The sequence below is a fragment of the Sus scrofa genome, chromosome 1 (genome assembly GCF_054392235.1).
Source record: "Sus scrofa isolate SSC_HxYL_T2T_F1_AM1 chromosome 1, Sscrofa_HxYL_maternal_Yorkshire_Landrace_v2.0, whole genome shotgun sequence".
Classification (NCBI taxonomy): Eukaryota; Metazoa; Chordata; class Mammalia; order Artiodactyla; family Suidae; genus Sus; species Sus scrofa.
In genome coordinates this window covers 55,958,791-55,983,252 of record NC_139383.1, presented here as the reverse complement: position 1 = coordinate 55,983,252, position 24,462 = coordinate 55,958,791, and the positions used below count along the sequence as shown (strand labels likewise).

At 37.6% G+C, this 24,462-nt stretch overlaps 1 protein-coding gene across 10 annotated transcripts in view; it reads left to right on the top strand.

Moving 5' to 3' along the window:
* Positions 1-24,462, top strand: part of RARS2 (arginyl-tRNA synthetase 2, mitochondrial) — an 88,181-nt gene that overhangs the window by 13,359 nt on the left and 50,360 nt on the right. For 8 of the 10 annotated variants that reach the window (XR_014805581.1, XR_014805578.1, XR_014805579.1 and 5 more), the window contains exons 2-5: positions 6,225-6,298; positions 14,210-14,312; positions 15,675-15,758; positions 21,546-21,643. Coding sequence is in view for 3 of the 10 variants with exons in the window: in XM_084959718.1 (XP_084815844.1) it covers positions 6,225-6,298; positions 14,210-14,312; positions 15,675-15,758; positions 21,546-21,643 (359 nt within the window). In the remaining 7 variants the exon portion in view is untranslated. Of the gene's footprint in view, positions 1-6,224; positions 8,295-8,750; positions 10,921-14,209; positions 14,313-15,674; positions 15,759-21,545; positions 22,092-24,462 lie in introns of all 10 variants that reach the window. The other 2 variants (XM_084959742.1, XM_084959748.1) reach the window with 2 other exon arrangements.

Below are 24,462 nucleotides of genomic sequence, written 5' to 3'. Positions count from 1 at the left end.
AAAAAACAACTAAGCAAGTGAAACAAGCATATCAATTTGTAACTTCCCCAGTAGATGAATCTCGCTCTATGTAATGTCATTACTAACTTATTTGCTTTAGCTCGATCATGATCTTTGTGATTAGGTAACATGGCTATGAAGTAAAGTACATTTATTTCATCTCCGGAATTTTCTTCTTTTTTTTCCCCATTTTTGGCTGTGCTGCAGCATATAGAGTTCCCAGGCCAGGGATCAGATGCAAACTGCAGCTGCAGCAACACTGGATCCTTAACCCACTCTGCTGGGCCCAGGATTGAACCCATATCCCAGCACTCCCACTACAGCGCTTATCCTGTTGCGCAGAAGCAGAACTCCTGGAGTTTTCTTGATTGGGTGCTTTGTTTTTGAAATAAAGTAGCTCAACCAGGACATATCTCACTGTTTGTTTTCCTGACATAGTCATTTATTTTGATCTGTAGATTTCCTTTTTTTTTAGGCACTATTTAATCATGGAGAGGGATACTATTACTCTCCATCTCCCCAACACCCAGGTTGAGAAATAAACTATTACGGATACTACTAAAATCACCTGGGTACCCATCTCTGGTTGCAAACTCTTTCCTCATATATGAGGTTTTGTGTTTATCATATTTATGCATATCACTTACTGCCTATGAATGTATCCCTAAATAGTGTTTTGCAAGTTATTAAATTTTATATAAGTGGTAATCCAACTGTAATTATCCTTCTGTAACTTGGGGTTTTTGTTTGCTTCAAATTTTAAAAAAGATTTCTTCATAATGGTTCATGGAGGTCCAGGTCTTTCATTTTACTGCTGAGTAGTGTGTCCTTGCAGTAATATACCATAATTTGGATTTCATTCTTTATTCCCAGGACCACTTCCCTTTTATTTAATATTATACCCTAGCTCTTATCACCTTGGTCATACCTCTGATTCTGGCTGCCGCTTGTATAAATGGTCTACATGTGCTTCCATTCACTTACTGTTAACAGTACTTTGTCCTGTCTGAAAGCCTGCTTGTCCCAACCATACTCAGCTTAAGTGTGGCAGAGTTAACACCCTCAAGGACATCCCTCAATTAATGGGGCATGGAAGCTCCTACTTCATATTTTTGGATAGACAGTTTTGGTATACACTGTGTATGCTTCTTGGAAAGTACCATGGAAATTAAGCCCCTATTGCCTATAGCAGTGACCTTGAGACCACAAACTTACGTTAACTTTTTCTCCTCTCTCACTCTCTGTAGTATATCACTTCTACCCACAGGAATTCCTCCTAAATAATTAACTACCTGCACACAGTCCTTTTCCCAGGCCCTGCTTTTAGGGAAGCCAAGTTATATATCTATGAATACTTCTTATTTTTCTTGGGTTTTGTTCATTCATCTCTATTGCTTCTGATAAATGAGACCAAGTTAGGAGCCCTGCTAGATAAATAAGGTTGTTCCATTCTGCTTGAGAATCTTTTGTATCTTGACTCTCACTTTCTGAAGAGTGTGGCTTTGAGCTTTGTCTCCCTATCCTTATTGCTGCTGGAGAACAAGTGTACCAGTCTCTCTTCCTGTCTGCTTGCTTCTTTGCTGCTCGTTTTGGGGACACCAGTTATCCCAAGGTTGGATTATCTTGTACCCAATTTTATTTATCTTTCTCTGATTGCTTTATATTTTAAAAAATTGATATTCTCTGATTATCTTAGCCTTTCTGTGTTATACTTTTATTTTCAGTTCTGCCTACACTCTTCCTTTGTTTCTTAATTAGTTCCATAATAAAAAATGTTTGATCATCCATTTGTTTATTTAATCTTTAGACTCCCTTTTATCCCTGTTGTTTTTTCATCTTTTAGTTCTTGTTCATTATATTCACAAATCTTGAAGTACTTATAAAGAATGTCTTTGTATTCATTAGGCTATATTTTTCTTCTAGAGTTCTTTGATCTCCTGTTTGCCACATTCCTATCATTCTTTTTCTCTTGCAGTCCCTGCCCCTCTCTCTCCATATCTTTCAATTTGTTTGCCTCTTTTCATGCCTATTCTTTTTCATCTTGCTAATACTTGACAGCTCTGCACAGACTTTCTATTTGTTTCTGCCCCGTGTGGGTGACTTCACTCTCCATGTCTGATTTGTTCTTGTCTTACCTCACTTTTGTGGTTACAAAAATATAAACTCTGCAGCTTTCCATTCCTCTTTTGTCTCTCCAGGAGGTTGTGATGACCTGTACACATTACTCCTGCATATTTTTGCCAGCTAGTTCTGATATTTTTCCATCTTCCTATTTTCTCTTACTCTTTTGCCCTTGTCACACACTTGTTATTGGGGAAGGTATTATTTCCACTGGGGAGACCCTCAGTTTGCCCTAGAATCCTCCCTTTTGCCGGAAGTGTTGAAATTCACTTCTCTGTTTTTCTCATTCTCTGCTGCAGTTCTGTAGCATCTCTCAGTTACAGATGAAAAAAAATAATAGAATTCAGTTCAGTGTTTTCTCTCCAGGTGTGGGGTATTGATGAGAATTATTAATTCAGTTTAAGAGCCTTGCCAAAGAGGGCTGTTCCCTTCCTCCTCAGAATCTGCTGTTATCTTTCCTTGGCTACCACTTTTTTTTTTTTTTTTTTTTTTTTTTTGTCTTTTGTCCTTTTAGGGCCACACCTGCGGCATATGGAGATTCCCAGGCGAGGGGTCTAAGCCCACCTACACCGCAGCCACAGCCACGCCAGATCTGAGCCAAGACTTCGACCTACACCACAGCTCACAGCAACACCAGATCCTTAACCCACTGAGCGAGGCCAGGGATTGAACCCACAACCTTATGGTTCCTAGTCAGATTCCTTTCCGCTGCACCACAACTGGAACTCTGGCTACCGCTTTTGAAGTTTATAACTTTGGGCTATGCCTATTGTGTGTACACGTAGCTGGAGAACCAGCTAACTTGCTTATTTACTACCTGCTTTCCTTCCTTTCTCCTCTGCTTCCTTTATTCCTTCCTTTTAATTTTAAATTGATAATGGGTAGGAAATGGAAGATTATGTAGTGAAGATTTCATTCCACTACTTAATCCCAGAGTCTGTTTTGGGGGGCTTTGTTATAATTGTGGTAAAATACAAATAACATAAAAGTTACCATCTTAATTATTTTAAAATGTACCTTTTAGTGGCATTAAGTACATTCACCTTGTTGTGCAACCACCACCACCAACCATCTCCAGAACTCTTCATCTTGCAAACCTGAAACTATCCTCATGAAACTGTTAGTCCCCATTCCTCCTTTCTCCCCACTCCCTTTCTTTTTGGTTTTTGTAATTTATATCATGTAAGAATGTTTCTGTTTCTTTGTGAAGTTATTGTTGAAGGTATTTTCTATTTCGGTCTTCACATCTTCATGTGTATGTAACTTGGTCTTAGAATTTACTTTTAGGAAGTGTTTGTTCCTACTGACTTGCTGGCTCTCAAAAGAGGTTTAGAAAGTGCTCTAAAAGGTTTAGATTCCCTTTGTACCTTGGTTGCCAAGAAGCATAATTAGCTTGGGTTTCCTGGTATAATTTTATACCTACATTTTTATGGTTTAAGCCCCCTCAGAGGTCTTTTGGAGCAAATGAGATATAATAATAGAAGAAATAAACAATTTTTAAGTAGTTTTTAGTTTGTATCAGAATTTTTTGTGTTGTTCATTTGAATGTAAACGTTTTATTACCTAAGTTCACAACTTATTTGTGAGCCGAAATGCTTTAAAATTGGCCTATATTGACTGGATAAAAAAATGCACTGTGTAAGAGTTGTGATTTTCAGTTTTATTCAGGGATCCTATTGAGGACTGTAGCCTAGGAGACGGCCCCTCAGTACCTCTGAGTAAATTGCTCCAAAGAGGTAGGGGAAAAAAACGGTTTAATCATGGTTTTTGACTGGAGAATATGTACAATCAGGCTTACATCTCAGTAAAAGATTAGTGCTAGTCACAAGGATATCTCAGTTAATGATTTTAGTGCTTTTCTAAGTATGGGAAGATACAAGAACCTGGGCTCGTTAAAATTTTTCCTGAGATATATGTCTAACTTACTGCTTGTCCAAAGCACAGAGTGCCTCATCCTATTGTTTCATCCCAAATTCCTCTCAGGATACATTATTGGTCAGTGACTGCAGTGGCTAATGACTTAATCCATGTATAGCTGGATGGTGAACAACATTCTTTGTTTTGCTTTTTAGTAGAGTTTAGTTATATTTAAGATAGGCAGGATATCTTAGTGGCTATGAGTGTTTGAAAGATATTATGTCTAAAATAAAGCCTTCTAAAGGAAAAGGGAAATAATATTTATTACATGCTTGTTATGTGACACAATTTTGTTAGTCCTCACAGAGCCCTAGTTTATTATTTAATAGATTTATTATCCCCATTTTTCAGATGTGAAAGCTGAAGCTCGCTGATGTAAAATGACTTTCCCAAGGACTCATACCTAGTAAAAATGGAACTGGAATTCTTTTTTTTTTTTTAAGAGGAATTATAGAGCCTTTATTAATGATGTATCTGTATTGTTAGGAACATTTTGTAATATAAACAAGAACTGTTACAGCCTTTATTCTGTAAGTGCTTTGGAAATACTTACCCATTTTTTAGAAAATATCCTAAGGTAAAAAAACCTTTTTTTTTTTGCAAAGGATACAGTAATTCAATTCCTAAAGACTAGAATTTAAAAATAAAGACTATACTTTGAGATTTAAATTTAAAAATCAACATATACTAGACCAAAGCAGAAATGTACTGAGAACTTTGAAGACTGCTCCAGGCCTGGAAGTCTTGATTTTTTTTTATTTTTACATTTATAAAATTCAGCAAATGATTTATTTCGATAATAGAAAAAGTATTATTACAATCAGGAGATAGTGGTTTTAGTTTATTCCTTTCCTCTTGAACACTTGCAAACACTTCTGAAGAAGACTGCTTCTTGATCTCTTCTTACATTCTTTACTTTTCTCCTTTACCCCATCGCTCCCTTTTGCTTTTCTCAACAGCCATGACTTGTCCATTGCAGAGCTTACATAAAGATTGAGGAAATGTGGAAGAAGGATGAAGGCAGTTTTAAATTCATTATGGTTGTACTGCTATTTCAGTGTTTTATTTCCATGCATTTCTCATCGAAAGGCTATGGATATGACAGAGGGGCCGAATGTATCTTCTGGTTATAGATAGCTTGTGTTCACATCCCAGCTTTTCCACTTAAGCAAGTTACATAAATTTTCTGTACATTTCATCATTCATGAAATGGAGGCTTATAACAGTGTGAAATTTTGTTTCAAAGAAAAATTAACCATGTAAGATGTCTGTCATGTAAGAAGCATTTAATAAATGGGAGTGTCTCCAACAAATTTCGAGGGTGATGGTTCACAGCTGTGACTGTGCCTTACAATCATTCAGTGAGCTTTTCAGAAATGCAAATGAGTAAATTTTCGGTAGAGCCTGGGAATCGGATTCCCCCTCTTATTTATTTTTTTGCTTGTTATTTTTAAGTAGCATGAGATTTTTGCCTCTTATTTACTGCTGTATCCCAACTCTTAAAACAGTGCCTAGAACAAAATAGGCACTCAATAATTGCATTGTAAATGAAAGAAAACAAATTATCTTTGATCCTCGAAGTTTATCCAGTCTCTTTTTGTAACAAATTTTTTAAATTTATTTTTAAGTTAGCAAATATAAAATTTATCCTTTTTGGTAAACAGTTCTGTTTGCCAGTTTATGGTCAAACACTCTTCTCACACAATTCCACTGATCTGTTCATCCTTATAGTTTTGGATTTCCCAGAATGTCAAATAAATAGAATCATACAGTATTTTCCCTTTTGAATCTGGCTTTGTTACTTAGCATAGTGCATTTGAGGCTCATTTATGCTAAATATTTCAAGGTTTTTTTGATCTTTTTTTTTTAGGGCCACATCTATGGCATATGGAAATTTCCAGACCAAGGGGCAAGTTGGAGCTGTAGCTGCTGTCCTACACCACAGCCACAGCAATGCCAGATCAGAACTGCATCTGCAGCCTATACCACAGCACCGCTGGATCCTTAACCCACTGAGCGAGGCCTGGGGTCAAACCTGCAACCTCATGGATGCTGGTCAGATTTGTTTCTGTTGAACTGCAATGGAAACTCCTTCAGTATTTTTTTAAATTGTTGAATAGCATTCCATTGAATCTGGAACAAATAAATTAATAATCTTGCTCTGTTTTGCTCTTTTTGATTTTTAGCTTTCCAGAGTGTTGGATCTCCCACCAGAAAACTTGATCAAGTCAATATCTGCAGTTCCAATTTCCAGAAAAGAGTTAAGTATAATATATTTGTAATGATCTTAAACATTGCTGACTTTGTCACTATACAAAAAAACCCCAAAAGTTGCTCTTCGGTTTACAAAATAGTCCTTGAAATTAATCATAAGATATTAACCTAACATAGATTAAAATCTATATTTTACATACTCAAACATGGCAGAATATATTAGCATTCTCATGTTATTTTGATGTTTATTCTGATAACTATAATTGTGGCATTCTTTGAGAAAAATTAGAATGAGGCTCGAATTTATTTATGTAACCAGCAAATAAAGGAACTAAAATTGTGATTAGAAAATGGGGAGTTTTGAAGGGATCTTAGAAATTACACAGCTATCTAATACTTGAATATTGTTGATACTTGAATATTGCTGTGCCTTATTTACCTGCTAGGTTTTTTGGTGTTTTTTGTTTTGGGCTTTTTTGCTTGTTTGTTTCCATTTGAAGACCCCCAGTGATAGACAACTATTGGTTAGGACTACATACAACCTATATTGGTTCTTGAATTTAGAGAGATATCTATCTCTTTGTGAGTTTTGTCATTCTTATTGATATTAGTTTATCAGTTGGCTAGACAGTTTCAATACTTGGAAAAAATACCCTCTTGTCAATTAATAATGACAAGAAGTTAGCTGCATAATAGGCATTTAAGCCCTAAGCTTTAGAAAGATATAATTAAAAGTACCATTATGTGCTTATATTTTGTCCCCTTAACTTTATCAGGATTTTAGGATAGAGTAGAATGAACATTCTTCTTCCCAGATTAGGACAAAGAGATAAGTGGAAAAAGAAGAAAAAGTCTTGTAAAAGAGAGCATCTTTAAAGTGGTCTGCTACAGCTTCATCTGTATTGAGTTCTAAAAACAGAGGCAACCACTGACCAAAAGATGGGCTGTATAATTATATGTAAGCTGATGTGATGTTGCAAACCAGTTACCGGTTTCATAAAATCTGTAAAGGACGTTTTGCACATTTATGTAAGTTTCCTGCATGCAGTATTGTACTTCTGCTTGTGTATATAGCACAGATTGCTTACCACCAAATATTTAATTTCTGTCACCATATAGTTGATTCTTTTTATCTATTTCACTCTCCCCCTCCCCCTCCGGTAACCACTGCTTGGTCTCTATGCCTACATGTTTGTTTTGGTTTGTTCACTTATTTTGTTTGTGCTTTTGTTTTTTATATTCCACATATGAGCCAAATCATTTGGTATTGATCTTTCTTTGATTTATTTCATTTAGCATAGTACCCCCAAGATCCATCCATATTGTCCCAAATGGCAAGATTTAATCTTTTTCTATGGCTGAGTAGTGTTCCACCACATATACATGTACATACACACACGCACGCGTACCGTATCTTCTTTATCCATTCTTCCATTGATGGGAACTCAGATTGTTGCCATACCTTGGCTAATTACAAATAATGCCTCAGTGAACATAGGGGTTCATATATATTTTCAAATTAGTGTTTTTATATTCTTTGGATAGATAACCAGAAGCAGGACAGCAGGATCATAATATAATAGTTCTAGTCTTAATTTTAGTCTTAATTTTTTGAGGAATCTCCATAGTACCAATTTACATTCCCACCGACAATATACGAGGGTTCCCATTTCTCCACATCCTTGCCAACACTTATTATTTCTCACCTCTTTGACAGTAATCATTCTAACAGGTGCAAGGTGATATCTCATGGTTTTGATTGTATTTTCCTAGTAATTAGTAATATTGAACATCTTTTCATGTGCCTATTGTCTTGGCCCGTCTTCTGAATAAGATTTCCATTACCTGCATGGACTTCCTTTAGGCAGCTTCATTTTAACAATGTGAAACTAAGACTTAGGTCTATAGAAAATAAATATTGGAGAGAAACTCAATTTTTCTAGACTATTAGTCTAGTATTCTGCACATTAAATTTATTTAAACAGGAGTTCTCATCATGACTCAATGGTTAACGAACCTGATTAGTATCCATGAGAACATAGGTTCCATCCCTGGCCTCACTCTGTGGGTTAAGGATCCCGTGTTACCATGAGCTGTGGTGTAGGTCACAGACACAGCTTGGATCCGACATTGCTGTGGCTGTGGTGTAGGCTAGCAGCTACAGCTCTGATTCGACCCCTAGCCTGGGAACCTCCATATGCTGTGGATCTGGTCCTAAAACGACAAAAACAAATTAACTAATTAATTAACAAATAAATCTATTTATTTAAACAAAGGAAATCTCTACTGCTTTGCCTTAATAAACCCAAGTGTCTTTTGTAGTATTTAAAACAAAGCCTAACTCTTTCATAGTTCTAACTTTATTCTAAAATGCTATTACGTACCAGGAGAATTAGGAAATATTATTTTTGTTAATGTGATATGAATCAATATTCTCAGGTCTTTTTTTTTTTTTTTTCCTTTTTGTATTTTTAGGGCTGCACCTGCAGCATATGGAGGTTCCCAGGCTAGGGGTCAATTTGGAGCTGTAGCCACTGGCCTAGCCACAGCCACAGCAACATGGGATCTGAGCCGTGTCTGCAAATTATACCACAGCTCATGGCAACACCAGATCCTTAACCCACAGAGCGAGGCCAGGGATCGAACCTGCATCCTCATGGATACTAGTCAGATTCATTTCCACTGAGCCACAACGGGAACTCCCATCAGTTTTCTCAAGTCTCTTAATTCTCTCAGTTATACAGTTGACCTGTGGACAATGTGGGTTTGAACAGCGTAGGTCCACTTACACATAGATTTTTTTTTTTTTTTTGTCAATTAGTATGAACTACAGCACTACCTGATCCACAATTAGTATAATCCATATAATCCGTGGATACACAACCATGAATTTGAAAGGATGACTGTAAAATTATACTCAGATTGTCAGCTGCTTGGAGGGTCAGCACCCCATACTCGCCACATTGTTTAAGGGTCAACTGTATTTTCAACTGTAATGAAATTCCTATTTATACTCCCTTGTAGTGGACATCAGTATTACAAGCCAGTACTACTCAGATCTATGGATTTCCCTCTGAAACCACAGCAGCAACTGCCCAGAAGTAGTGGGAAAGTTGCTTATTAAATTTATTTTTATTTTTCTTTAATTATGAATGATGCTAAAGTAGAGGAAATAGTTTAATTAACTCCTCTGTGCCCATCACTCATAATCATTAGCACATAGCCAGTTTTGTTTCGGCTGCACCCCTACCCACTCTTCTTCACAGTGGACGATTTTGACATTTACTGCTTTCCATAGTCTAGATATAGAAGTTTTTTGTTTTTAATTAGTTTTTCTATCACGAAAGCAAAACAGATAATCTTAAGGAAATTCAGGAAAGCACAGAAGAATAAGAAGAGGGAAAAATTCCTAGTAACTCCTACTACAGTGAGACAACTGATGTTAGCAAGGTGGTGGATTTTTTGTTTTCTCTTTGAATATGTCTTTCAGCCTTTCAAATGTCATAGCCGTAAAACTACTCCATGTATGATTTTGAACCTTTTGCCTTGCATCATTTTTTTTGGAAATACCACTTTTTAACAATAGTTAAGTAATACTCTTAATGCTCTCCTGTTGATGTATATTTAGATGGTTTTCAGTCCTGATTGGCTTTGTCTCTTGGTGTTAGAGGCAGCCCTGTGCCTGGAAAGAAGCCTGTGTGCTAATAGGTGGTGTGGTGTTCGTTCCCATTCTGCTTGTTGTTTGGCCTGGGGCTTCTCAGCCCTGATGGTTGAGGCAGAGTTTTCCAAAATGGCAGCCTTAGAGTTCCCATTGTATCTCGTGGGCTGAGGACCCAACCTTGTCTCGGTGAGGATGCTGGTTTGGTCCCTGGCCTTGCTCAGTGGGTTGGGGATCCAGCGTTGCTGCAGGCTGTGGGATGGGTTGTAGTTTTGGGTTAGATCCAGTGTTGCCATAGCTGTGGTGTGAGCTCCAGCTGCAGCTCCGATTTGACCCTGGCCTGGAAACTTCCATATGCTACAGGTATGGCCATAAAAAGAAAAAATATATGTACATATGGCAGCCTCCAGGGGATCTCCTGCTGAGGATTATTCACTGGGACCTCAGCTTCCAATGTCCTGCCCCCTCAGCAAGCCACAGCCACCCTCTGCTTTCCCAGGAGACCTTCTGTGACCCACAGGTGTGTCTCACCCAGATTCTTATGGAGTCCCTGCTTTACTCTGGGACCCAGAGCGCATAAACCCTGTGTCCACCCTCCAAGAGTGATGTCCCTGTTCCCCCAGTCCTATAGAGCTCCTGCCCTCAAGCCCCACTGGCCTTCAGCATCACCCCTGTTCCCCCAGTTCTGTAGAGCTCCTGCCCTCAAGCCCCACTGGCCTTTTGCCAAATGCTCCAGGAGCTCCTCCTGCCAATGCCAGACCCCCAGGCTGGAGGACCTGGCATGGGGTTTGAAACACTCACGCCTGTTGGAGATCCTCTGTGACATAGTTATTTTCCAATATGTGGATCACCCACCTGGTGTGTATGGGAATTGCACAAAAGCACCCCTCCTACCATCTCATTGTGGCTTCTTTGTCTTTGGGTGTAGGTTCTTTTTTGGCAGCTTCTAGTCTCTTTTTTTGATGGTTGTTTGGCAATCAGCTGTAATTTTGCTGTTTTCATGAGAGGAGGTAAGCTTGAATTTTTCTACTCCGCCATCTTTTCCCTCCCCACCCCCGCAAAAGATTTTTAGATTGACTAGGTCCCATTGGTTTATTTTTGCTTTGTTTTCCTTGCCTGAGGAGACATAACCCCCCCCAAATAATAATAATACTAAGATTAATGTCAAAGAGCATATTGCTTGTATTTTCTAGTTTTATTTTTCAGGTCTTAACATTTAATTCTTTAATCCCATTTTACTTATTTTCGTGCCTGGTGTTGGAGCATAGTCCACTTTTTTTTTTTTTTTTTTTTTTGGCATGTAAATGTCCAATTTCCCCAACACTAATTTTTGAAGAGATGGTATATTCCCCATTGTGTATTCTTGCCTCCTTTATCATAGATAAATTGCCCATATAAATGTTGGTTTACTACTGGGCTTTGTATTCTGTTCCATTGATCTATGTGTCTGTGTTGATTAATACTGTTTTGATTAATATAGCTTGTGGTATAGTTTGAAATCAAAGAGCATTATACCTTCAGTTTTGTTGTTGTTTCTCAAGATTATTCTAGCTATTCAGGGTCTTTTGTGTTTCCATACAAATTTTAGAATATTTTGCTCTAGTTCTGTGGAAAATACCATTCGTGTTTTGATAGGGATTGCATTGAATCTGTAGATTGCCTTGGGTAGTATGATCATTTTAACAATATTAATTCTTCCAGTCCAAGAGCATGGTATATTTTTCCATCTGTTTGTGTCATCTTCAGTTTCTTTCATCAGTGTCTTATTGCAAATCTTTTACTCCTTAATTCACTCCCAGGTATCTTATTATTTTTAATATGATTGTGAATGAGACTATTTTCTTCAGTTTCTGTCTAATAGTTCATTGTTAGTATATAGAAATGGAATAGATTTCTGTATGTTAATTTTGTATACTGCAACTCTTCATTGAAGAGTTCTAGTAGTTTGGTGGCTTCTTGGGGATTTCTGTGTATAGTATGTCGTTTGTATACAGTAACAGTTTTGCTTTTTCTTTTTCAATTTTGACTCTTCTTATTTCTTGTCTGATTGCTGTGGCTAGGACTTCTAATACTATAGTGAATAAAAGTGGTGAGAGTGTCTGGTTCCTAATCTAAGAAGAAATGCTTTCAGCTTTTCAACTTGAGTATGATGTTAACCGTGGGCATGTCACATATGGCCTTTATGATGTTGAGGTATATACCCTCTATGCCCACTTTGTTGAGAGTTGTTTTTCCCAGGTGGATGTTGGATTTTGTTGACAACTTTTATAATTTCTATTCTCCGGTTGTTAATATCATGTATCATGTTGATTGATTTGTAGATTTCGAACCGTCCTTGCATTCTTGGATGAAATCCCCTTGGTCGTGGTGTATGATCATTTTAATGTATTATTGAGTTTAATTTGCAAGTATTTTGCTGAAGATTTTTTACGTCTGTATTTATCAGTAATATTGATCTATAGTTTTCTTTCTGCAGTGTATCTTTATCTGGTTTGGGTATCAGGGTGATCTAACCTTGTAGAATAGATTTGGAAACATTCCTTTCTGTACAGTTTTCTGGAATAGTTTGAGAGGCGTAGATGTTAACATTTCTCTAAATGTTTGTGAAAATTTCCCTGTGAAGCCTTCTAGTCCTGGACTTTTGTTTGTTGGGAGATTATCCTCATGCTGTGATGAGCTCCCTAAATTGGCTGCTGCCACCATCCCTGTCCCCAGGGTGAGCTCTATTTGCCCCCTGCCTCTTCGAGATCTGCATGTGGGTCTAACCCTTGTTCATTTCAAGTTATGCTTTTATCGTGGCCTTAGACCTTTAAGAGAGAGTTCTCTGTTTACCACAGTCCTCTGGCTCTCCTGAAAGTAAGTCCCACTGGCTTTCAAAGCCAAACATGCTAGGGTCTCCTTTTCTCAGTGTAAGACCCCCAGGCAAGGGAACTCAGTGTGGGGCTCAGACCGGTTACTTCTTGGGGAGAGCCACTGCAGTCGTAATTATCTTCCTATTTATGGGTCTTGACCATACCCTGTCTCTGCCTCTCTTACCAGTCTCATTGTGGCACCTTCTTTATGTCTTAATCTGTATAAGATCTTTTCTCCCAGTCCTCAGGTCATTTTTTCATGGATAGTTACTCTGTAAATACTGGGAATTCTGGTGTGCATGTGCGAGGAAATGAGCTCCAGGTCTTCCTGCTCTGCCATCTTGGCTACTCTCAAGGCTCAGGAAGATTCTTTAGGGTCATTATTGACTAGTTCTATAATGTGATCAGAAGTCACAAAGGATTTTTACACTTGTGCCTGAATTTTAAGAGTGATAAGAAGGAAGTCATTTGTGTTCCTCTAAAATATGGCCTTGTGTTACAGATAATGATTCAACCCACTTATTTTGCACATAGAGTCTTATTCTCTAGTTCCTTATTAAACATTAGAAGATGTTCAATATGGGTAATTGTATAGATGTTTGTATATTAATTATTATTTTAATACATTGAACAATTTCAAAACTACAGAAAATTTGTAGGGAATAATGTAATGAACACTCATGCTCATGTTCTACCATGTCAAGTCTTAATTTGTTTCCAATTTTTTGTTTTTAGAAATCAAACATTATGGATACTGTTGAAGTCACCTATATATACTTCTTTGATTCCACTCCTTACCATCCTTCCTTAGATAACTGCTCTCAAGAAGCAAATTATTGTTTTCACAGTTGCTTTGTGTCTCTTTCTTGGTTTCTTTGTTTTGCATTGTTTCATCCCCAACCCAGTGAAAAGAATAAATGGCAGTATCTTATCTTTTTAGGGAAACTACTGAGTATTAAGAATAATTATTATTTTTCTCATGTCAAACAACATATTTTAAAATTTCAAAGGTCATTGAAGGGGCTTGAAAGAAGAAAGCACTTGGAAGAGTGGAAGAATTATAGAAGAGGTCAAGAGACTTGAGCTTTTTTTTTTTTTCCTAAGTCAGCTTATTAGTTGCACTAGGATTTTAGAGGAGACATTGAAGTTGCCAGACATCATTTTTCATTTCTGTCAAATAAGGCGGTTGCTCTTCCTCTTTCACAGAGATAGATCATCAAGCTACAAACTAGATAATGAAAGAGGAAGAATTTTATAAGATGGTACAAGATAAGTTCTAAATCAGTAAAAGGTGATGACATTTCTAGTTGCTCTATATTTTGAAAGTGTAACACCTTCTGATAAAAATAGTGTCTGTGTAGAGAACCCAGAGTGGTTAGTATTTTTTTGTTACACTAGTAATGTTTTTAAGGTAATAGCCCTTTCCTGTTTCAATATCTGTCTATAGAGAAGTAGCTGACTTTCAACTTTCTGTGGATTCTCTACTGGAAAACAACAATGACCATTCAAGACCAGACATTCAAATTCAAGCCATGAGACTGGCAGAGAAGGTACTTTATCTCTTTTTGACAGTATAATAAACATTATTTCAAAGAAAAAAAAAATACTCTGCAGGCTATCCCAGCCATGAAATGAATTTAATAATGTTTCTTTGTTCAAGGCACTTTAGAAAGTATAATTTAAATTTATTTTAGCCATGTACTATAAGGTTAGGATGATTTTTCAAATTAGTTATAAAACATTCCTCTTGAGCTGACATTGTTCAATTTTTTGATTAACCACTTATAGGAAGACCGAAGTGTTAATTAAATTTACAGATTGAAGCTGGATGGACTTCTGCATTTAGGAGAACAAGCTTGATAAATTAGAGCAGTGGGTTGCAATTTTTAAAATGAGTTTCTGAGAAGATGAGCATTAAAATATGAGAAGAAATGATTAGGTGTAAATAGAATCATGATTGCAGAGAAGTGGTTAGATGATTTAATAAAGCTCTTTCAGTTCTAATTTCTCTGGTGGGTTTGATATCTAAAAGAGGACTTGAAAGGATTGTGGAGAATGACCACATCAAATTGGTAGCGTAATGCCTTCAGAAAAGGCAGGCTTGGGACAGAGTTTGGTTTTTAAATAGGGTTATTACATGTGACACAGAGAAGGGCTTGGGCATGTTGAAGTGGAACAATGAAAGTCACTGTCATAGAAAAAGATGTTTAAAGGATGTACATGATGAAGGAGCTTTGGTAGCTAAGTAAATGTTTATTGGATCACAAAATCACCCCAGACTTTTTCAGGAATTATGCCAGGAATAAAATTATCCTAATTACAATATTTCCTCCTCCACTTCCTGTGAGTTCCCAAAAGTAAAGACTAGTGGCTCTTCAGAGACAGCAGGTATCTCTCCAAGCTCTGTGAGTGTATCAGGTGCTTTGAACATCTAATTGGTTAAAAATGTAAAGCATATTCATTGAAGATGAAGTGTTTAAATTATTCACTTTTTACATGTGGGTGGGAGTTGTTTTAGCAGAGGCCCTAACAGAATGTCATGTCTCTCATTCTCATGCAGGGTGGGTGAAATAAAAAAAAGACTTCATTGCATGTCAGGGTATGTAGGATGGAAGTAAGTGGTGCTTCTGTTTTGCCATGTTAGATGGTGAATTTGAAGCACAAGAATAGGAAAGAGAAAGAAAGAGACTCTGAATACAGAGTAGCATTCCAGTCAGGAAAAGAAGAAAACACGTCAATGCAAACAGAATGATGGAACTGGAAAGACTGGCCAAGGCCCAGGTCCAGACACAGTGACTGTGAGAGAGGACACTCTGCTGCCCTTGAAAGTCAGTCTGATGGCATTAGAACTACAGATCGCATTAGGTCTGTTTCCTAACATACCTGTTTTACTTGACCTGTTCTCTTTTCAGCTAAAATGTGATACAGTGGTCAGTGAAATCAGCACTGGTCAAGGGACCGTAAATTTTAAAATAAACAGAGAACTGTTAACAAAGGTAAGAATGGGTTATGTTCCAGTGTTGCACCTTCACTCATTCCCCCTGCTTTAGCTACAGTGGTTTTCCTCCAGTTGTTAAACTTTCTGTGCCTCCTCTTGCCTCATAATCTTTGTGCATTCTGATCCCTCTGCCTGGAATGCCACCCTGAGATCAATCTTCCTACCCTTCAGATCTCGATGTTCCCTAGCACTGCCTTTCTGACCCCTTCATTTATATACTCTCATAATACTACATCTCTCCCCTGGCAGAATTTATCATTGCTATTTTACATTCTTTTTATTTGATTAATGCCTATTGCCCTTTAAACTCTATTTTCCATTGGAACTTAAAGCATCTGTTTTTGTCACTTTTGGATTCCTGGTTCCTAACGCAGTGCTGGGCATGCTGCAGGGGCGAGAAAACTATTTTTAAATGAATTAATGGACTCTGTAATGAGTACAAGAAAGGCACTGTTGGTTCCCACTCTCTGGTAGTCTATAATATGTTGGAAGCATAAGATTTATATAGAGGAAACAATAAGACATTTCTTTCAATGAAACAATAAATATTAAAAAAAAAAAGATGGTTGATTCAATAAGCATAAGATCAAAGATGGAGAAATCTGTATGACTTGGAGAAGTTAGAGAAACTTCATGGAGGAATTGAGTCTCCCTTGAAGGAGACCGTGGAGGACAGGTAATCCTGAATAAGGAGTTGTAAAAGCCCCTTTGTCTCAATTGAACTTTAAAATTTATCATAGTGCATGGTTTAAGAAATACACACCAGTGTTCAATTGGCCAGTTTTAGTAAATGCCATGATCTTGAATTGAAAATAAGTATAAGACCAAAATTTCTAATAATACAGTGTCTTACCAAGGTTATGTAGTTTGCAGACATTTACCCATCAGCCCTGTAATTCTTCTGAAGGAGATAGAGGGTTTCATGCTTGTCTCTAGATCTTTGAACTTTTGTCTTTTATCTTTTTGCACTATTACTTCAAGGTAAACTTGTTAACCAAAATGTCACAGGAACAAGAGGAAATTTGTCTTGAGCTTGTTAAAAAAAATTGTCTACAACTCAGTGGGCTCTTGATAACATTTCATATATCTGTCTTAGTGTTTATGGAAGGAAGATGCAGCTCACCAAAGTGCCCTCCAAACATTAGGTCAATTGATAGGCAACATTATTTTAGGGTTTTTTGTTTGTTTGTTTTCCTTGAGATGGGGAAATGTACTATGGCAGATGGAGTTTGTTTTTACAACCAGCTTAGCTGAAAGAAATATGGTTCATATTTCAAGGCAAAGCATATATTTAGTTAATATTTAACATTTAAATGGTCATGGATTTTCATGTTTTATTACAGTTAATTGACCAGGAGAGCTTCTCTGTTTAAGGATGCCCACTAGCTCACTTATTAAAAATATTGCAAAATCCTTCTTTGTTGATAGTGGAGAGACAAGAGTTAGGGTTTTGAGGTCACATGGAAATCTTCCCTTCATTGTAGCTTTGAGGATCTGGATATTAGTGTGATTTCCATTAAAGAAACAAGCAGATTGCTCACAGTAGCCCTGCTCAATATTGCAGTGAAGATAGATCCTAGAATAGTGAACACTCATGGGCTGAAAAAGAAGTATTGAATATGCCTGTGTAATTCTTATCTGCTCAAAGCCTAATTTCTTCTATATCTGACTTCATTACTTTCAGGCCTTAAACTGTTCATTTGCATATCTGATGAATTTTTCAAGAAGAAAATGGTCCTTCTTAAGACCATTATAAAACTTTTTTTTTTGTTTTGCTTTTGAGGGCCACACTCGTGGCATATGGAAGTTTACAGGCTAGGGGCTGTATCTGAGCAGCAACTGCTGACCACAGCCACAGCCATGAGGGATCTGAGCCGTGTCTGTGACCTACACCACAACTTTCGGCAACACCAGATCCTTAACCTACTGAGCAAGGCCAGGGATCGAACCTGTATCCTCATGGATACTAATTGGGTTCATAACCCTCTGAGCCACAATGGGAACTCCCTTTTTGCATTTTAAAGTTGTTAAGCTTGACACATAGCCAATGCTCTGTGTCCAAAACTTACTCCTTAAACAGAGAAGTAAGAATTTGTCATTGTTTACACATGTACAAACTTAGCCTTCCATACAATGTATTTGTCCATACATTGTCATTGAATTATTAGCACTGGTAGCACCAGAGATTGATTGAATGTTAGCTTAGGTTTGGATCACTAATAGTGGTTTATAATGTCTTCTTGTGAATCACAGTCTAAAACGTGAAATTAAAGATAATTGGAACTACCAAATCTCTGGGACTAGAAAATAAATTTTTCAAGGCTAGGAGTTCACGTCGTGTTTCAGTGGTTAACGAATCCGACTAGGAACCATGAGGTTGCGGGTTCGATCCCTGGCCTTGCTCAGTCGGTTAAGGATCCAACATTGCTGTGAGCTGTGGTGAGCAGATGCGGCTCAGATCCCGCGTTGCTGTGGCCCTGGTGTACGCTGGCGGCTACAGCTTGGATTTGACCCCTAGCCTGGGAACCTCCATATGCTGCGGGAGCAGCCTTTAAAAGGGCAAAAAGACAAAAACATAAATAAATAAATTTTTCAAGGCTAGAAGAAATTATCGCTGTGAACAATGATCACTTTGGTACCAAACTTCAACCTGGAAATAGCCTACAGAAGACTTTCAGGAGAAACTGTAACTTCAAATAATAGTTAATTCAGTTTACTGTGAGAAAAAAGAGAAAATAAGAGTTTAACCAAATAGGAAAAAAGCAAACAGAATCCTGTTTTTTAGGTGTGCCTTAGAAATACGCAATGTGCACACGTGCATTTTTATATTTGCCAAATTCAACTTTGCATGCTCTACCAAAACTTAAGGGAAAAAGATGGAAAAAGAGATACTGATTTAAGTGGCTCTAACTCAGCTCATTATTTCACTAATTGAGTTTATGACAATAGGCAGTGGATGCATTCAAGTCATGTGTATTATCAGTTGGCTGAACACATGGAAAGAATGAATGATTAAGCAATTTTCAACTGTTAAGGAACTGACTAATTCATCAAGTAGCGGTAACTTCTGTAGCAGTTGTGTTGGGAGTTGTAGAGAAATATCAACCAATAAAGAATTAGATAAAATGTCAAAAATATCCATAGAAAATGTAATGCTGGTAGATAAACAGAAAGTACCAGCCAACTGGAAAATTTGTTAATTTGCTAAAAATTCTGAAAAATGAAACCTTTGAAAGATTTGATTTCTGATTTTTAAGTTCTTTTTTGTACCTACACTTACATTGCTGAGTACATCTTACCTTTAAAAGTGCATACTGGTAAATAGATGGGCCTCTAACTTATTCTTCTATTTGAATATCAGGGAACTTTGACTAATTCGCTGACATTCTTCTTTGTGCCCACTAATTCAGTAAACTTCCTACTTACTATTTGCCAAGAACTGTAATACTGAAGTGGCATATATCTTGCCCTCAGCAAGATTATAATCTGAAAGAAAAGCATTTTTAAAAAAAATCGCAGTGTCAGAGTTCCGTTATGGCTCAGTGGATTAACCTGACTCCTATCCATTAGGATGCAGACTCGATCCCTGGCTCCACTTAGTGGGTTGAGGATCCGGCCGTTGCCATGAGCTATGTTGTAGGTCGCAGATGTTGCTTGGATCTGGTGTTCCTGTGACTGTGGTGTAGGCTGGCAGCTGTAGCTCTAGTGTGACCCCTAGCCTAGGACTGCCATATGCCACAGGTGTGGCCCTTAAAAGAAAAAAAAAAAAAATCACAGTATAATGTGTGATGGGTAGCCAATGGGATGAATCAGACAATGAAGGCATATATAGGATGCAATCCCAGTGTAAAGAAAGGTACATGTAAATCTTTTCTTTTTTAATCTGTCTTGAGGAGACAGGGTAACCTTGATTTGGGCCAAAGATAAAAAATACATTTGGGAGATACAAGGGCACACATTCCAGGCAGAAGGGACAGTGTGGGCCAGTGAAGAACATGACCTTGTCTGGCAATTAGCAGGTGATTGAGTATGGTTTGCACATAGGATGGCATGGGGGAAGATGAAATTTTATAGGACCTTACATGATCTGATAAGAGCTTCAGCTTTCTCCTGCATCATTATTTTCCATGGTGTGTTATATGTACCACAGGTGACACATGTCCTGATTTTTTGGTATTACTTATGCTAATGAAATTTATTTCATTTTAATAGTTATTATATTATTGGATAAAACTTAACACTTCTTCTTTTTTTTTTTGTTTTTTTTCTTGTCGTTTTGCCATTTTCTTGGGCCGCTCCCGCAGCATATGGAGGTTCCCAGGCTAGGGGTCAAATCCAAGCTGTAGCCGCCAGCGTACACCAGGGCCACAGCAATATGGGATCTGAGCCGTGTCTGCGACCTACACCACAGCTCACGGCAACGCCAGGTCCTTAATACACTGAGCAAGGCCAGGGATCGAACTCGCAACCTCATGGTTCCTAGTCGGATTTGTTAACCACTGAGCCATGACGGGAACTGCAAAACTTAGCACTTCTAACTTATGATTTTTATGGACCTAACAGTATTCCTTTTGCCAAATCAATTTCCTCAAAATTAAAAAAAGGAAAAATGATATGCATGTAAAGTAAAAATCAAACCAGAAACTGGTAAAGTCTCTTAAGTGGTGAGGGAATCATTGAAGAGTTTAAACAAACATGGGCCTGATTAAATATGTGTATTATATAAGAGGATAGTTAGGTGCTGTTGTTTTGTTGTAGTTTTTGTAGTGGTGTAGCTGACAGGTGATGAGGGTCTAAGCAACGAAAAAGGGGAAAACTATAAATGATATTTAGGAGACAGTGTGTACAGGGCTTGGTGATGAACAGATGGCTGGTTATGGAGACTGGGGGGAGAGGGTAGATCTTAGAAACTCCTAGGCTTCTTCTTTTTTTTTTTTTTTTTTTGCTTTTCAGATCTACACCTGTGGCATATGGAAGTGTTACCAGGCTAGGGGTCGAATCAGAGCTACAGCTGCTGGCCTATGCCACAGCCACAGCAATGCAGGATCTGAGCCATGTCTGCGACCTACACCACAGCTCATGACAATACTGGATCCTTAACCCATTGAGCGAAGTCAGGGATCAAACCCACAACCTCATGGATCCTAGTTGGGGTTGTTAACCACTGAGCCATGAAGGGAACTCCCAGGAACCCAGCTTCTGATGTGGTTTTCTGTGGGGTTTGGAGTGAAGTTCATGAAAGGGGAGAATATAGAAGGAATAGGAGCATATTCTATTTGAAATGCCTGAGAGATGATCAGTCCTGAGCTGGACGTAGCAATCTGTAGCACAGATTCTGTTAAGTAAATGGTGGTCTTAGGACTTTGCACCTAGAAGAAGGGTTAATACATATAAAATGTTTAGTACAGTGCCTGGCACATGAGGCGTTCGATAAATATTAGATGTTGCTTCTGGTTTTGTTGTTTCTATTTGCTGTGGGACTTTTGGCAGCTACCTCTCTAAACTTCAGTTTCTTCACCTGTAACATGTCTACATCATTGGTTATTATAGGGATGAATAGACACCATGTATAAAAGGGCACAGAGGCCCCATAGAGGTTAACTCATGTTAGGATTGCTCTGACTAGCATTAGTAGTAGAAGTTGGTGATGCTAACAGTGCTATCAGATTTTCAGTTCATACATTAGAATAAACCAATTAACAATACTTAGTTCCTAGTAGCAAAGTAATTCAAAAAATTGCAAGTTTTTCTCTCATTAAATCTCTTGCCTTTTTTTTTCCCTCAGACAGTGCTGCAGCAGGTGATTGAAGATGGCTCAAAATATGGATTAAAAAGTGAGCTTTTTTCTGGCCTTCCCCAGAAGAAGATTGTGGTTGAATTCAGGTGAGTGCCTACCTATCTTATGTGGTGGTTAACGCACTTGGGCAGGTGAGTCTTTTACCATTAACATCTGGGATCTCACAAAATTATACATGGAAAAATTGAAAATCAGTGAGATTATATAATTTTCTTAAAATCACATAACTTGACCATTAAACCAGGCATAAAAATTTTCGGAAAAGTACCTAGTGATAGTTACGGGTTTTTTTCCTTAGGTATTTAACAGTTATTTTATTTTATTTATTTATTTTGGAATACCTAGTTTATTTTAGTGGACTCTTAAGGCACAGAAAATAATTACTACCGTATTAAGAATTATAAAGCAATGTGATTACCAGAGAATAAAGCCCTGTCATTTGTAATGCATATGTTTTTATCTTTATTGAGGTATAATTAACATAAAATTGTAAAATAAAGAGCATGGCATGATGATTTGTTATGTGTACACATTGTGAGAGGACTTCACCCACTGAGTTCACCCATTTATCACCTCCCATATTTTACCTTTGTGTGCGTGTGAGAGAGAACACTTAAGTTCTACTCTCTCTTTGCAGATTTCAATTATACAATACCTGTTAGTCCACTTGTTGTACCTTAGATCCTCAGACCTTATTTGTCTTATACCTGAAAGTTTGTACCCTTTTACCAACCTCCCCTATTTCATTTCCCCCAGCCTCTAGCCCCTGACAGCCACTTTTCTATGAATTTCTATGGATTTGGCTTATAGTTTTTTAGATCCCACGTATAAGTGATACCATGCAGTATTTGTCTTTCTCTGTCTGGCTTATTTTACTTAGCATAATGCTGTCCAGATTCATCCATGTTAGTGCAAATGACAGTATTTCCTTCTTTAAGGCTGAATAATATTCCATTATGTCTGTATACCACATTTTATTTATCTAGTCATCCATTGATAGACATCTAGGTTATTGCCATACCTTGGCTATTGTGAATAATGCTTCTGTGACCATGGGAGTACAAATATCTCTTCAGGATAATAATTTTGTTTACTTTGGACATATACCCAGCAGTCCCATTTCTGGGTAAGAAGAAAGTCACCTTCCTATTTCAGTTTGCTAGTTCTCTAGGTATGGGTATTCTCCAATACCAATTTGTTGCTACTCACCTAAAGATATTCTGTGCATTTATAAACAGATCACATGCATTGTGCATTGTTCTTCTACTTGCTTTTTCATTAAACATTGTATCTTATATTTCTTTATTATCAGTATATCCAGGGCTGGCTTATTTTTATTGTTTCATAGTATTCTGTTGTCTGAAGATTTTTTTTCAGTCAACTTTATTGAGTATAGTTACATATAATACAATACAGTTCACCATGTTTCAACAAGTAATTTGATGAGTTTTGGCAAAGATGTTCAGGTCATATAAACACCACTACAGTATTGATATCAAACAGTTTCTCTGTTATTTTTTTTTCTCTTTTATTTTTTTTTTGCTTTCATCTGTATTACTCCCTTTTACTCTGCTTACTTTGGATGTACTTTGAGCCTCCTTTTCTAGTTTCTTAAACTAGGTTATTGATTTGAAATTTTTTTTTTTTTTTTTTTTTTTTGCTTTTTATGGGCACACCTGTGGCATATGAAAGTTCCAAGCTAGGGGTCAAATTGGAGCTACAGCTGCCAGCCTATAGCACAGACATAGCAACACCATATCTGAGCTGCGTCTGTGACCTACACCACACTCATAGCGGGGCCGGATCCCCGGCCCACTGAACAAGGCCAGGGATTGAACCCTCATCCTCAGGGCTACTAGTTGGACTTGTTTCCACTGTGCCACAACACAGATTTCTGGAGGTCCCAGAAATCTTTCTTCTTTTCTGTCATAAATATCTCATGCTATAAATTATTCTGCTTTAGCAACCTCTCATGAATTTGCTAGGAAGGCAGTCCTAAGGGTCACCTTGTTTGCTGAAGTTCTCTTGGGGATCACATTTCTTCGCTGCCCCATTGTTCAGTTTCGTAATACCAGTGTTTTTAATATTTTTCTGGTTCTTTAAGGCAAAAGAGTAAGTCTAGTCCGTGGTATTCTCTCTTGACTAGACATGGGAGATTACTTATTTTTTAACCCTGTAGAAGAACATTTACTTTTTTTTTTTAATGACTATCCTTATAGTTTCATAATTTTACAATTGTGCACAAGTACCTATAGGATCAGGTTTTTAAATTACAATACCCTTTAGAGAGTAAATAACAAAGCTTTGGAGATAGACCAAAATTCAGCTCTGGTTTTACTACTTTTAACCAGGTGTGTTCAAGTTAATATATCTTTTAAAAAAAAGTTTTATTGAAGTATAGTTGATTTAGAATGTTGTGGTAATTTCTTCTGTACAACAGAGTAATTCAGTTGTACCTATACACTTATCCAGGAGTTCCTGTCGTGGTGCAGTGGTTAACGAGGTTGCGGGTTTGGTCCCTGGCCTTGCTCAGTGGGTTAAGGATCTGGCATTGCCATGATCTGTGGTGTAGGTTGCAGATGCGGCTCGGATTCCACGTTGCTGTGGCTCTGGTGTAGGCCAGCTGCTACAGCTCCGATTAGACCCCCTAGCCTGGGAACCTCCATATGCCACAGGAGCAGCCCTAGAAAAGGCAAAAAGACCAAAAAATTATATATATATATACACTTATCCATTCTTTTTCAGATTATTTTCCCATATAGGTTGTCACAGAATACTGAGTAGAGAGAGTTCCCTGTGCCTATATAGTAGGTCCTTGTTGGCAAATCATTCCATATACAATAGTGTGCATGTGCCAATCCCAAACCCCCAGTGATTCCTCCCCCATATATGTTTTTTTTTTTAA